This window comes from Garra rufa, chromosome 16 (assembly GCF_049309525.1).
Source record: "Garra rufa chromosome 16, GarRuf1.0, whole genome shotgun sequence".
NCBI lineage: Eukaryota > Metazoa > Chordata > Actinopteri > Cypriniformes > Cyprinidae > Garra > Garra rufa.
Genome location: NC_133376.1, coordinates 27,418,283 through 27,433,718, shown reverse-complemented (window position 1 = coordinate 27,433,718; position 15,436 = coordinate 27,418,283). Strand labels below are relative to the sequence as shown.

Below are 15,436 nucleotides of genomic sequence, written 5' to 3'. Positions count from 1 at the left end.
CACTGCCCTAGGCTACAGGCATCACCTCTAATTGAGGATCTTGTGTGACCATATGCGTTCATACAAATGACTTTAATATGCATGTTGCATTGTGCACTATGATTATCAAAAAGAAAATAATAAATCATTGACTTATGGTTCTTTATTGCGACAAATTGCCCCATGTATTTGGGTTTATTGACAATCTGGAGCTAAGAACAACTGATGTTAATGGCATACTCTAAATGCGATCACATGCTGCTTGGTTCTCTCTGCCTATTCTTATCCCCCCAGATCATTTAATGTCTCTAGATACATTGTGTTTTATAGCCAATTATCTTACACAATCCATTATCAGTTTTACTGTTATCTCCCATGCATCGCTTTGTCTTCCTGTTGGAGTGCATGGCCTGCACAAGTTGCCTTGAGGCACCACACACGATGAGTTCTTTCATTTGCTTTTACTTCATTTGCAATGCGGCATTTTTAGATGAATCAGTTTTCAAAAGTGTTAATCAGGTGATTTCAGGGCTCATCATTTCTAAAAAGTGGCAAATGCAAGTGTTGATTGTGAGTAACTGTGAGTGTTTTAGTACGAAGACATAGAAACAGTCTATTAAAGAAAACTGTTTTAATGACTTCTAAATTTCAGTGGTGAACAAAAGACGAATATCTTCTCTGGCATGCATAAATATTTTATTCTTTCCTCTAGAATTCCATCTGGTCACGCATATGTGGAAAATTCGTCACAGTAACAAAGAATGTGATTTTCTTTTTCATGTTCTTGTCACATGTGGCATTTTCTGAGAGACAGAATGACTCATCTTGTATATGATGCTGCAGGTGCCACAATGACCTGTGCCGTTTGTCAGTAATATGGATGTGGGAAAAACAACTGAAAAAAAAAAAAAAAAAAAATCTCACTGTTTCCAGAGTTTCCTGGCTCATCTTCAAAACCAAACTTTTCTAACCTGTAATGAACTTGTTCGCAGTGTGCTTGTTGGTGGGTTTATGTATTCTAACATGGTTCTTTGCCTGTCTTTTCCTCTTTTTAGCTGGGTGAATAACTTCGGCCATGAAGGTCTCGGACTGCTTTTGGATGTGCTGGAGAAGCTTCTTGACAAGAAACAGTAAGTTATGCGGACTTTCTGACGTTGTCGTCTTAAGAAATTCCCTTTCTTCAGTGCTTTTGGATTGCTCATTCACACGCTCTTATCTTACTCTTTACTCACTGATTTTCTTTTCCTCAGGCAAGAGAACATTGACAAGAAGAACCAGCATAAACTCATTCAGTGCCTCAAGGCCTTCATGAACAATAAGGTGTGTTTAGAATTTAAAAGCTCCACCATGAGTAGTTTATATCATTTTGTGTCCAACATGTGCCAAGTGGAAAAAAAAGAGAGAAAATCTGCAAAGCAGCATATCAGAGAATATAAAATCATGCCAGCTCCTTACTTGTCCTTGAGAATGAATACATTTCTGATTGAAATAGTGTTACTTTAATAAATGGGAGAAAACACAAATGAAGCTTGTTCAACTCTAGGTAATCATCAGATTTAATATGTTCTAAAGCTGCCTTCATGCTTAAATGCTATTGAAATGATTCAGTTTATACCTTAGCCATGTTAAATATGAATGCAGTTTTATTCCAAGCACTTTTTTTAATGTTTTTTATTTATTTAATTTATTTCCACCAAAGTGAATTTATTCAGCATTCTGCTGAAATTGTGGTCAAGTGCAGTGCATTTACACCCTGTGAGGAAGACAAAGATGCAGGAATATGATTATTTGTCCCTGCTGCCCTGTCCTCGTTTAAAATCCTAAAACATATCTACACCTGCCTAATTGGCTCTTTCAGGAGAAGAAAGCCTACATTTGTGCATACACAAGGGGTTTGTTGTGTTTGCTTAAAGTTTAGAGGGATTATCCATTGCAAAGTGTTTAGATTTTTACAAGTTGTAGTAAAATGAGACATCTTTTTGTTTGCAGTATGGCCTTCAACGGATCTTGGGGGACGAACGAAGCCTCCTCCTCCTCGCAAGGGCGATCGATCCCAAGCAGACTAATATGATGACTGAGATTGTCAAGATTCTGTCAGCCGTTTGTATCATTGGAGAGGAGAACATGTAAGATTATCAGCTCAATATCATTTAATGTGGTTTTCTATAGTGTTTTCTTCAAAGAAGTGCCTTGAGAATCTACCTTCAAATACGGTTTATGAAATACTACTACTAATAATGTCTTTTCTGCTCATCAAGGCTGCATTTATTTGATTAAAAATACAGAAAATACATTAATATTGTGAAATATCATTGCAATTTAAAAGAGTGGTTTTCTGTTTTAATATACTTTAAAATAGAATTTATCCCTGTGATGCAAAGCTAAATTTTCAGCATCATTACTCAAGTCTTCAGTGTCAAATCTGAATTCAGAAATCTGAATTTATTATCAGTGTTGAAAACAGTTGTGCTGCTTATTTTTATTTCTTATTTTTTTGGAACTTGTGATGCTTTGTTTTGATGAATAAAACGTTAAAATAAACAGTATTTATTTAAAGGTCCCATATTGTCAAAATCAAAATTTCCTGGCTTTTTTCATGATAACTAAGGTCTAGGGGCTATGTAACTACCATATGAGTTTCAAAACAGTCAATCCACAGTAAACTGCACACAGCCTGCTTAAAGTAGCTGTTCATTTTCACGAGCTGCTGTGATTTCCGTAACGATGTGACGTCCGATCGACTCAAGTCACCGCCCCGAGGGCCAACCACCGTCCCACCCTCCTTTTGTCAAACCCAGACAACAAGGCATCCATTCCTTTATTGAGCAACAACAACACGAAAACAAGTGGAGAAAACCCTGTTCAGTCGATAGATGTCAAGCTACGATCATTACACAGGCTTCAGAACAACGTGAATATAAGAGACCACTGGCACGTCAACTTTAGCCTCTTTCACACAGCGATTCCGGTAAATACACGGATAATGTCCCATGATTTGTTCCGGAATTGTTTAATTTGGTTCATTCACAGTTGTTTTCCGGAATCTGTGCGTGCTTTACACACAAACCATAAAGACATGTGATGTTTGGATGTGAGATGTAATGCGACGCGTACGTTTCACTATACTGAAACTAACCTGAACAAACTGTGCTTCAGCGCTGATAGTGAGGAGCTGGCTCTGTCTGATCGCCACTTCATTCCACTTTGCACGTATTTTTTGTCGTGAAGAGTCGCTTGATAACGTGCATCATTACTACAACACTGCCTTTATGTCTCTGGCTTTTGTTCACACAGCGCTCGTTCCCGTAATTTTCCAGAATCAGCGCGCATTGTGAAAGGGGCTTTACTGAAGCAACAGTTATGTAGCTTACTGCATTTGGTGTTTGAAAAAGAAAAAACATTAATGATCATTCTAAAATATCCTGTTGAGTATCAGCTCTCTCTATTGCTCTGAGCTCGCTTACAGCATACATGACCTTAGTTACCTGTGATTGGCCTGGTTGTGCGTCACTCAGAAAACAACAGGCCAATCAGAAGAGAGGCTCATGAATATTAATTAGATGGGCCAAAATCGACCTGTTTTTGACAGAGCTCCTAAAAAAGGAGCTGTAAAAATATATTGAGATGGATTTTGGCACTTATACCGCAAATATATATTCTTAAGGACATCAACAACTAAAATAAACCTCCAGAAATGTGTACAATATGGGACCTTTAAAATAGATATATTTTGTAACAGTATACACTACTGTTTAAAGTTTAGGGTCAGTACATTTTTTCTTTCTTTCTTTTTTTGAAAGAAATTAATGCTTTTATTCAGCGAGGATGTGTTAAATGCATAACAAGTGATAGTAAAAACTTCTATTGTTAGAAAAGATTTCTATTTTGAATAAATACTGCTCTTTTAAACTTTTTATTCATCAAAGAATCCTGAAAAAGTATCACAGCTTCCAAAAAAATATTAAACAGCACAACAGTTTCCAACATTGATATTCGAATACTTCTAATAATAAATCAGCATATTAGATTAATGATTTCTGAAGGATTGTGTGACACTTAAGACTGGAGTAATGGCTGATAAAAAAAATTCAGCATTGCATCACAGAAATAAATTATATTTTAAAATACATTAAAATTGAAAACTCTTATTTTGAATTGTAATAATACTTCATATAATAGCTCTTTTTTCTGTATTTTTGTTTGAATAAATTGAACTTTAAATGAGCATTGAATGATCCCAAACTTTTGAACAGCAGTGTATATATTTCTGATATTTCTTAGCAAGTGTCCATTGCAGTGCAAGAAGGGTACACGTTCTCAAATTAGCCTGCTAGAAAGCCCCCGGCTAAGCATGTGCGCTTGTTAGTTTTGTAGTTGAATAATTAAAAAGCGGAGTTTGCAACTGATCATTTTTATCTGGCGATCAGTATTTTCAGCCCTGGGATCTGTTTTAGTAAACACCCAAAACGCATGCAGACAGACTCATGCGCACATGCTAAGTGCAGGTTGGGTAAATCGGCATGTGGTAGGTGAGTAGATTAGTGGTTTTTATGGGTGTGTAGGTGATCAGAGAGTGTGCAGATCTGTGTGACAGCTGTAAAAATGCTGATACCTCACTTAGCGCTGAAACTAGCTCCTTCCCCCTCAAACGCTGTGCAGTGACACTGGCTTATGTTTAGTGCTGTCACATCAAAGCCCTCTTTAAGAGTTGAGCAGGTGTAGCTTATTCTGAATCATGTTTGAACCAGCATGAAAGACTCTGTACAGCCCACTCACGACTACAACTTAATCACCCGGATCACAAAACACGGATCTTACACCTAGCTGTTCGACAAAACTTCTCTCCGCAGTTCCTTCCACGACGGAGCAAAGCTAACCGATCTTGGGGCAACTAGACATGTGGAAGTGAATTTAACATCTGGTGTGGATCACTAGTATGTAGCGCTTAGAATCTGTTGCATATAAGAATTGATAAGTATGATAAGCCTGTACAAATCATAATTGTGATTTTTACACATAATAGACTTTTTCAAATTTAAACAACATCATCAAAGGGAAGAATACACTACTGCACAGTTTTAAAAAAGCTACATATTTATGAAATACACATGACTGGTTAAACCAAAGCTTTTTTTGTGGAAGATTAGATACACTACCATTCAGAGGTTTGGGTTAAGTACTGTACGACTTAAAAAAATAAGTTAATTAAAAAAAAAATAGCAAGGACATCAGAAATTGATAGTGATGACAGTAAAAGCAATTATTTATGAATGCTCTATTTATCAAATAATCAAAAGATTATCAAAGTTTCTACAAAAAAGTATTAAGCAGCAAAAACAGTTTTCAACATTGATAATAAAAAATACATTATTATTAGTGCTCAATTATTAATAATTGACAATATAGTTGCAAGCAACAAAAATGTAAAATGAAGAGCTAAGGAACTCTGTGCTGAACTCTGGAGTATGGTAGCTCTCCAGGAGCAGGGTTGAAGACCCCTGCTAAAGGCATTTGTTAATACAGAATTTTACTACAAAGCTCAAAATGGCTGATGCCCAAAAAGGCTTAACAGGAAACTCAGATACTGTTAATATAATGAGACCAATCGTATGATTTTTGGCCAAACTGGTCAGAAGTTCTAAGCATAAATGTTAATATTTTATATATTTTTACCAGTAGGTGGTTCTGTGCCACCCTCAGGTCATGCTTTTTATAACACGTTATGTTTGATCAGAATCCATTAAAGCATTGCAGAGATATAACCTCAAGTGCTTTTTTGCACAAACTTTGTCAAATTCATTAGCATACTTTACGAAAACGGTTTGGTATGTCAAAAAGCTTTTGATAACTTTTTGCCAGAATGCTCTGATTTTGGTGAAAATTGGACAAACTGTTTAGGACAAGATCAAAAAAGTACATATTTCTGAAAATTTTAAATTGCAAAAAATATTGACCATGGAAATTAAAAATTCAACACTCTATGAGCCAAGGAATGAGAAGAAAAAATATTTTACTTTTAGACCTTACAGTTCTAAAGTATTTTCAGAAACATGAGTGCAAATTTAGCCTGTTGGTGTCGCTAGAGAATTTGAGGTAGAGACTCTAAATTTGCTGTGGTTAATGATGAGACTGTGTGCCAAATTTCATAACATTCTCACAATCGATTCTATAAGATTCATAACAATACATCATTTTACCACAAAATTTGGAATAGTCGCTCAAAATGGTTGACATTGGAAAACTTGGTCTTGTATGATTTGGTATGCCACTCTGAATCTAATGAGGTCACTCTTATGGCTTTTGATCTAACTGTTTAGAAAATATAAACAAAAATGTCAAAGTTAACCTTGTCCTTTTTGCACAAACTTCGTCAAATTCGTTAGTGCACTTTACAAAAATGGTTTGGTATATGAAAAAGCTTTTAATAAATTTTTTTTGCCAGAGTGCTCCTCTGTCCGTGTGCCAAATTTCATAAAATTCTCACAATCAATTCTATGAGATTCATAAGATTTATAACAATAAAAAGCATTTAAAAAATACACCATTTTACCACAAAATTTGGAATAGTCCACGCTCAAAATGGCTGACATAGGAAAATTTGGTATCATTTGATTTTGGTATGCTATTCCGAATCTAACGATATCACTCTTATGATTTTTGGTCACTCTGTCCAGAAAATATAAACCTTTTGAGCATTAGGTGACTCTGATGAAACTTCTCATGTGCCCTAAGGTCATGCTTGTCAGAATCTGCTAAATCGTTGTGGATATATAGCCTTGTGTGCTTTTTTCTTTTTCTTCAAATTCGTTAATACACTTTACGAAAATGGTTTGGTATATCAAAAAGCTTTTGATATATTTTCGCCAGAATGCTCTGAAGATGATCTGAGAAAATTTTGGTGAAAATTGGACAAAATGTCTAGGACAAGTTCGAAAAGGTACATATTTTGAAAAATTTAAAATTGTGAAAAATATTGACCATAGAAATGAAAACTTTCTCATGCATGCAAATCTGTATGAGCCAAGGAATCATAAGAAAAAAAATGCTTATAGACATAACGCTTCAAATGTTATTAGCAAAAACATAAGTGCAGATTTGCCCTGTTGGTGGCGATAGAGAGTTTGAGTTAGAGACTCAAGTGCAGTTCGAGAAAATTTGCTGTAGTTAATGATGAGACTGTCCTCTATCCATGTGCCAAATTCAATAACATTCTCGCAATTAATTCTATAAGATTCATAATGATGCATTAAAGCATTCGAAAAATACGCTCAAAATGGCTGACATAGAAAAAATTGGTATCGTTTGATTCAGTATACTACTCCGAATCTAACGAGATCACTCTTATGATTTGGTCAAACTGTTCAGAAAATATAAACAAAAATGTCAATTTTTTATATCTTTTGATCAGTAGGCAGCACTGTATTGAAACTATCCATGTGCCCTCAGGTCATGCTTGTTATAACACATAATAAAGTTTGGTTTGAATCCACCAAAGCATTGCGAAGATATAGCCTCAGGTCTCAATTTTTATCACATCCGTTAACAACCCTTTATGCAAAGTTTGACAAATGATTTCTGAAGGATCATATGACAATGAAGACTAGAGTAATGACTGTTGAAAATTCAGCTTTGACTTTAAATGAATAAATTGCATGTTAACTTAAAATATATTAAAAATAATATTTTCTATTTCCTAACCTGATAAGAAGACGACTAGTGATATACACAGTTTCTTTACTGAATGGGCTATTTTTACACAAGCGATGATTTGTTCTGCAGTTATTATTTTGTCTATGATGCATTCTGTTATTCTTTTCCCTTAGCCATGGGCTGCAATCCACCAGTGCTTGAGTCAGCAAAACAGACATGGGACCTTGTAAAGTCCTTAATTTGCTTTCTTACCAACTCTCCTTGTATTCTGTCTAAACGCATCTCTTCGGTTCTCTTATGTTGCTGCTTCTGACACAGCATCACATATCGTAGACTAAAGAGTTTCGCTTATTACTGCGGAGAACATTACCCCTAGTGAGCTATAACTCTACATAAAAGTCTGTGACTTTGTTCCAGTTTCCCTGCGTAAGTGTCTGAGGCCAACTCGGGTGAACATTCTAAACCAATGTCACGATTGTGTCTTGATAAAAAGCTTGTTTACCTGAACACACTGTGTTTTGTCTTCTTGTTTTCTTTTAGTCTGGATAAGATCCTGGCAGCCATGACCATTGCTGCGGAGAGGAATAATAAGGAGAGGTTTGCTCCGATAGTGGAGGGTCTGGAGAACCACGAAGCCCAGCAGCTACAGGTCAGTGTTGGTGCCCTTTCCAAGATACAGAGAGGCAGAACGCTGGCCTTCCACACCTGCCACACCACCTTATTACCTTCATGTTATAATTCATCACACTCTTTATAGACACATTCACATACACACTTGCTCAGGTAACACAGACTTTGTAGCTGCAAAAGTAATAGCTATAGTTCTAGAAGACAGTTTTGCCTTTTGTATAGAATAAGACTTAATATACACAATTTACATAGATAATATGTTGTGTTTGCTTTAAAAGAATAATGCAGCAGTATCCTTATTTTATTATTTTAAAACTTATTTTAGCATCTTGTTAAATTAAATTATAGGAGGTTAGTGAATAAGATACAGCAATTTAGTGCTGAAGAGAGAATTCTCTCTACTTCAGAAAAGATCGTTACCATGTCAAAGAATGCTTAGAATTGGCAATATTTTATTTTAATTTATTTTATTGCTCAATTATTTATGTTATTTTAGATTTTTAATTGCTATATTTAAATTTTATTTTATTTTATTTTATTTTATAACCATGTCACAGAATACTTAAAATTGGCTTATTTAATTAAATTAAATTAAATTTAATTAAAGCTTATTTTAGCATCTTGTAAAATTTAATTTTAGGAGGTTAGTGAATAAGATACAGCAATTTAGTGTTAAAGAGACAATTCTCTCTATTTCAGAAAAGATCATAACCATGTCAAAGAATGCTTAGAATTGACAATTATTTTATTATAATTTTATTTGTTTTATTTTATTGTAATTTATTTTATTGATCAATTATTTATGTATTATTTTAGATTTTTTTATTGCTTTATTTTTATTTTATTTTATTTTATTTTATTTTATTTATAACCATGTCACAAAATACTCAAAATTAGCTTTTATTTTATTATATTTTATTTTATTTTATTTTTATATTGCTCAGTTATTTATGTATTGTAGATGTTATTTATTTTTTAATTGCTAAATTATCTGTTATTTAATTTATTTTTTAATTGCTGTCATTTTATTTTATTAATTTAATTTAATTGTATTCATCTAATTTTATTTTTGTTTTGCTCAGTTCATATATTATTGTAGATTTTATTTATTTTTTTCTAGTTGCTATATTATGTTATTTAATTTCATTTTTTATTGCTCTATCATTTTATTTTATTTTAAATAAATGTACTTTTATTAATTTAATATTTTGTTATTATTATTATTATTATTGTATTACTCAGTTGTATATATGTATTATTGTAGATTTTATTTATTTTTCTAATTCCTATATTATCTGTTTATTTTTTTTATTGCTCTATCATTTTATTTTATTTTGAGTATGTCTATTTCTTTGGGCATGTTCTTTAGCATGTGTCTGCATATAAATGTTGCATCTGTTATTCTCTAGAACGGCCAAGGAATATTCAAGTAGAACACACATCAACATCACACTTTTTTGAACTTTTATACGTCCTCATGTTTTATTTCGCTTATTTCAAATAATTAGTAGAATTCTGCTTGCCCTGGGCAGCAGATATAGATCTGCTCTGTTTAGTGTCAGTCAATGTGTGAGGCCTCTTCACTCTCAATGCTCTTTTTGATGCTGGAGCCAGGTAGAAATTGGCACATCTGTCACTCAAAGCTCTTCTGCACCCCGGCTCAGCTTGACGTGTAAACAAGTCCCCCTATCCCTCCTCTCACTGTGTTCTGTGGTCGTCTGTCAACCCTGCCACCTACGCCACAAGATGGAAGCTAGCTGCTGGCTATTCTAATGGAACAGGAGGTGTATTCTAAACCCTAATCAGCCCCAACCAGGTCACACAAAGAACCCGGAGCTCTGGAAACTAGCGACAACAACAACAACAAAAAAAACTCTTCTTGAGAGATGGTTACTTTATCATTTTCCCTTCTTACTTTTTCCTCTGCATTCTCCAGGCTGGTCTCAGAGGAACCGAATCAAAAGGGCAAGGATGCAGCACCACACCTGTATTTATCATTCTCTGCTTCTCCACAGCCTGCAGTGATCTGTGACCAAGCACAACAAGCCACTCTCACACATTCATTAACCAAATCCCTAATCTTTGTGTTGCTCTTGAGAGCAAAGAAGACGACGATACGATACAGGGCGAGCGAGAGGAGAAGGGAGGAATGAATCCCTTTGATTTGGTGCCTTGTTTTCCTCCTTGAAAAAAAGGCTTTTAATGAAAAGAACCACCGCTAATTGTGAAGTAAATTAAAACACCTCACCAACGCTGCCGGTTAAAAGAAATTAAACACTTTTAAAACCTGCGATGGGCTGCAGAGCCAGACTTTTTAAACGTGATTAAAATGTGTTTTGCCGTCACGCCATCTCAGTGACGCAAGCACGCAAACTTAAAACCATCCCAGCAGTGCCGTTTTTTAATTACTCTGCTGGAATCCACCTCCGGCACTGTGCTGCACAAGCTCATCATTGCATACTCAACCCATAAAGGAAAATAAGTTCCTCAACCTTCACCAGTACCCTATCTGCAACATCGTTCTGAACAGGCTGATGTGTTGATGATGAAATGCATTTGCCCTCCGGAGGACTCCCAAGAACGATCTAGATTCACTCAGTATGCCTCTTCAGTGATTCAAATTGAAATAATTGCTCGAATGGGAATGCGAGAAGATTTAAGAACTTCGGTGATGTGGAGGCATAATGTTGCATGATGGAAGCAAAATGGACCTTGTTGTGCGTATTCCCCTGGATTACTGGGACTTTGAGAGAAGGAATCAAGAATGGCATGATGGTTCCTGATGCCAACAGGCTTCTCCTCAAGCAAGACTGCTGCTGTGAAAAGCAGAATTTTTAAACAATAATTTATTTTTATTTAGAGTATTGTTTTTTTTTTTCACTTTTAATTTTTTTTTTTTGCTTCCCCCATTTTCAGTTTTCTATTTTCACTTATTTTATTTTCTAATATATATATATGTTTTTATTTAATACATTTTTTAAATGTAATTAATTTTAAATAAAATTTTTATTTTATTTTAATGTCATTTTTTAGTTTAGAATTTTATTTTATTTTATTTGTTAGCCAATTAAATTATTATTATTGTATTATTCTTTGATTTATTGTTAGTAATATTTGTGTTTTAACCTTTTAGCCTTTTAACTTATTTTTGTACCTAATTTAATTTAAGTAATTTTTATTTTTTTATTTAATTATTTTTGTTTTTATTTTATTTTAATTAATTAAATTTTATTTGTTAGATAATTAAATTTTGTATTAATTATATTTTTATTTGTTTTATTTTATGATACTTTTTAATTTATTTTTATATATTTTATTTAACGTTTTTTATATAATTATTTTTTATTTTATTTTATAACTTATTTAAAATATTTTAACTTAATTTTATTTGTTAGTTAATTAAATTTTTTATGTTATGTTTTATTTTATAATTATTTTTTTATTTAATTAATGTTCTAAATTTAATTTTAGTTGTATTTTATTTGTTAGCTAATTTGTATATTTTAATGTTATGTTTTGTTTAAATAAATTATTTTGTTTTATTTGTATTTAACTTTTTATTTAATACAATTTTAATTTTATTTATAATCTAATTTATTATATTAATTATTTAGTATTTTAAAGTTTTTTTTTTTATTTGAACTTTTATTTAAAAAAAATGTTTGGTTAGCAAATTATATTTTTATTTTAATGTAATATTTTATTTTGTTATTTTTTATTGACTTTTATTTTATTACATTTTTATTATTTTTTATCAAATGTATTTTTCATTTAATTATTATTGTTATTATTATTATTATTATTATTATTATTATTTTTTTTTTTTTTTTTTTTTTTTTAGCTTAGTTTTATTTTATTTTATTTGTTAGCTAATTACTTTTTTATTTTTATGTAATGTTTTACTATTTTATTTTATTTTATTTTTGCCCAAGTTAATGCACTGGTACAATTTTTAAATGTCAGAAATCTCCCACAGTCTATTATTATTATTATTATTATTATTATTATTATTATTTATTTATTTATTTTTTTGACGGTTTAGGTTTTTTATTTTGTTTCAGGTAATAACACATTCGTTCACAGCACTTATTAGAACCAACATGCCCTTTATAGTTATATACATAACCAATTTTTATTCCCCTTTTCATTGAATTAATTCAAGCTTTCCTTCTAACATCCCCTGTAGAGCCGGGGGAAAAAACGTCAATCAAACCTATGCATCTCTTCCAAATGGCTCTCATTTCCTAAATACCGTAACAAACATTGTCTTTCCCATGACTCAAGTCAGATTTCTGTTTTTGTGGTCGTTCTTTGAAGGCAGAACAAGCAAGACTTTGCGAGCGAGAATGGCGGAGCTGCTCCTGACAAATAAAATCATGCAGGAGAATGAAACATGCAGGCCAACAGCAACTCCAAAAGCCCAGGCCAAAGCGGCTGAATGTATAGGAATACTGTTCACATGTCCATCAAGAATGCTCTTTCCACTCTGCATTGATCAACCAAGCGAAGAGTATTCCTTCTCATCCTATCCGGCTCCCTGGAGCCACCTTATAGCCTGTTAAGAACCATCAGCACTCCTCCCTGCCCACTGCCTTGATCTGATAAATCAATTAAAAATACACATCTGTTCAGCCATGCCTGCTCCCTCCTTCCATCCCTCCTTCCTCTGGACAGCTTTACCAATCCACTTGTATCTTTTCCCTTCATTTTTACCATTTTTCTCTCTTGTTTCTTCACAGTGGCAACTGCCTCGTTCCATCCTTATGAATTCATTTTATGTAATGTGAGATATATTGATTTTTTTCTTTAAGATGAGAGATGAGAGTAGTATGAATAAGAAGCTGTTGCAGGGTACTACATTTTAATCATTTATCGCCAAAGGGATGATTCTAAGAATTTGCTTGCATTAAATGGTGGTTGTGTGTGTGTGTGTGTGTGTGTGTGTGTGTGTGTGTGAATACAGGTGGCCTGCATGCAGCTGATCAATGCCCTCGTTACATCGCCAGATGATTTAGACTTCAGGATACACTTACGAAATGAGTTTCTGCGCTGCGGCCTCAAGAAGATCCTACCAGTGAGTATACTTTTGCTTTTATAATTTTTTCTTTTATTCTATTTAAATTTTTATTTTTGTACTTCACTACGTTCATTACATATTTTTTATGCACTAATTTTAATTTTATGCACTAAAATTTCTAATTTTTATTTAAAAAAAACATTTTGACATTTAGATTTTTTTCTTTTATATATTTTTTTATTTCTATTTTTATTTTCTTTCATTATTTATTTGTTTTATGCACTATTTTTAATTTTTAATAATTTTTTGACACTTGAGATTTTTCTTTTAGCATTTATTCTTTGCTTTTAATTTATATTTTTATACTTCATTACTTTCATTACTTTTTTGTTTATGCTCTTTTTGTGAAATTTTTATAAATTTTTTGACACTTGATTTTTTTTTCTTTTATAATTTCTTCCTTTATTCTATTTAAATTTTTGTACTTCAATGCATTCATTACTTATTTATTTTATGCACTGTTTTGAAGTTTTATGCTTTTTTTGACACTTGATATTTTTCTTTTATAATTTTTTCCTTTTATTCTATTTTAATTTTTATTTTTGTACTTCATTACTTTTTTGATTACTTATTTGTTTTATGCACTATTTTTTAATTTTTATTAATTTTCTGCCACTTGATTTGCTTTCTTTTATCATTTTTTTTCTTTTATTCTATTTTAATTTTAATTTTTGTTCTTTATTGCGTTCATTACTTAATTTTTATTATTTATTTGACACCTGATAATTTTCTTTTATAATTTTTTTATTATGTTGTATTTTTTTTTACTTTATTACTTTCATTACTTATTTAATTTATGCACTATTTTTATTTTTTGATTTGGATTTTTTTAATTAAATAATATGATAAATACTCATTAGCTTGTTTTTTATTTTGTGGTAAAGGTAAGTTGGTAAATAAATAGAAAAATACTTCAACTACAGATGCACAACAGGATTTTTGTCATCGAATGACAGATGTTGTTTTCTAATTAAAGAGTTTGGGTTTAAAATGACATGAGTGTAAGCTAAAAGATAAAAAAGTGAAGTTTGAAAAATTGCTTTACAGAACAAATAAAACCTTTTGAACAAATGAAGGAAACTATTGAAAACAGCTAAAATGTGCCCTGGTTTGGTGTCCTCCTCACTAATGGCACAGCTTTGTTTCATAAAGGCCATTCCCCTCGCACATCATTATCAATCAGCTCGCAGATCTCTGCCCCACGCTGCCACGAAGCCCGCAACCAGGCCGGCACATCACTCACCATCTCATTTATGTGGGCATTTCCTCACTCTTAATAAGTCATTTTGACTGCTCCCCATATTATTGCTGCGATTATTATAATTATCTCAATCTACCCCCGCATATGATGAGCTTATCGTAATTTATGAATAATGTATTTGAAAGTTTAATAGGACAATTAAATATGACATTGTTCTCTAATTGTGAATAATGAGTTTCCAGGTTTTAGTATCCTCAAAATGGCAAGTGCAAAGGGAAAGAAACAAAGTGAAAGACAAATGAGATGCACTAAATCCTCAAGGAGAGATAGAAAATGGTGTCTGATGAAATGAAAATACACATTTCTGGAGATGGGTGTGTGTGTGTGTATGTGTGTGTGTGTGAGAGAGAGAGAGCGAGAGACTTGGTCCTGCCTCCTACTGCGGCATTGCGAGTGCTCTTTCTCTCTGATTGGCTGTTGCTTTAAGACAGATGGCATGCCTGAAGTATAGTCCACTGATTGATAACTACAGAAATTGGGTTATATTTGGCTTTTCACCGTCCATAAACTACACCAGCAGTGATTCATAGTGAAGTTGTAAAGCACACCTATTTTATCCTCTCTTTCTTTATCTCTCTCCCTCTCTAAACCCTGTCGCATATGTTACTGGTATACATAGCAAGACAATCTGTGTACCATAGAAAAACAGATTGACTCTCAGCGCTATACAACACTAATCAGACTTATGGTTTTAATTGACACCTGAGTTTTGAATCACTTGACAAGCACAGCTTTCTCAAAGATATAGATACCAGATAGCAACCTCTGCATACCTTGATAACCAATCGCTTTATAGCCTTGACATCATTAAATTGCTGCCAGAGTTGTTGGAAAGTCAA

The 15,436-nt window shown here is 32.8% G+C and overlaps 1 protein-coding gene across 4 annotated transcripts in view; it reads left to right on the top strand.

The window, feature by feature from the left end:
• The window catches only part of diaph2 (diaphanous-related formin 2), a 541,097-nt gene that overhangs the window by 172,812 nt on the left and 352,849 nt on the right, over positions 1-15,436 (top strand). For all 4 annotated transcript variants that reach the window (XM_073820077.1, XM_073820079.1, XM_073820078.1 and 1 more), the window contains 5 exons: positions 1,035-1,109; positions 1,230-1,299; positions 1,969-2,105; positions 8,170-8,278; positions 13,223-13,333. In XM_073820077.1, the coding sequence (XP_073676178.1) occupies positions 1,035-1,109; positions 1,230-1,299; positions 1,969-2,105; positions 8,170-8,278; positions 13,223-13,333 (502 nt within the window). The remainder of the gene's footprint in view (positions 1-1,034; positions 1,110-1,229; positions 1,300-1,968; positions 2,106-8,169; positions 8,279-13,222; positions 13,334-15,436) is intronic.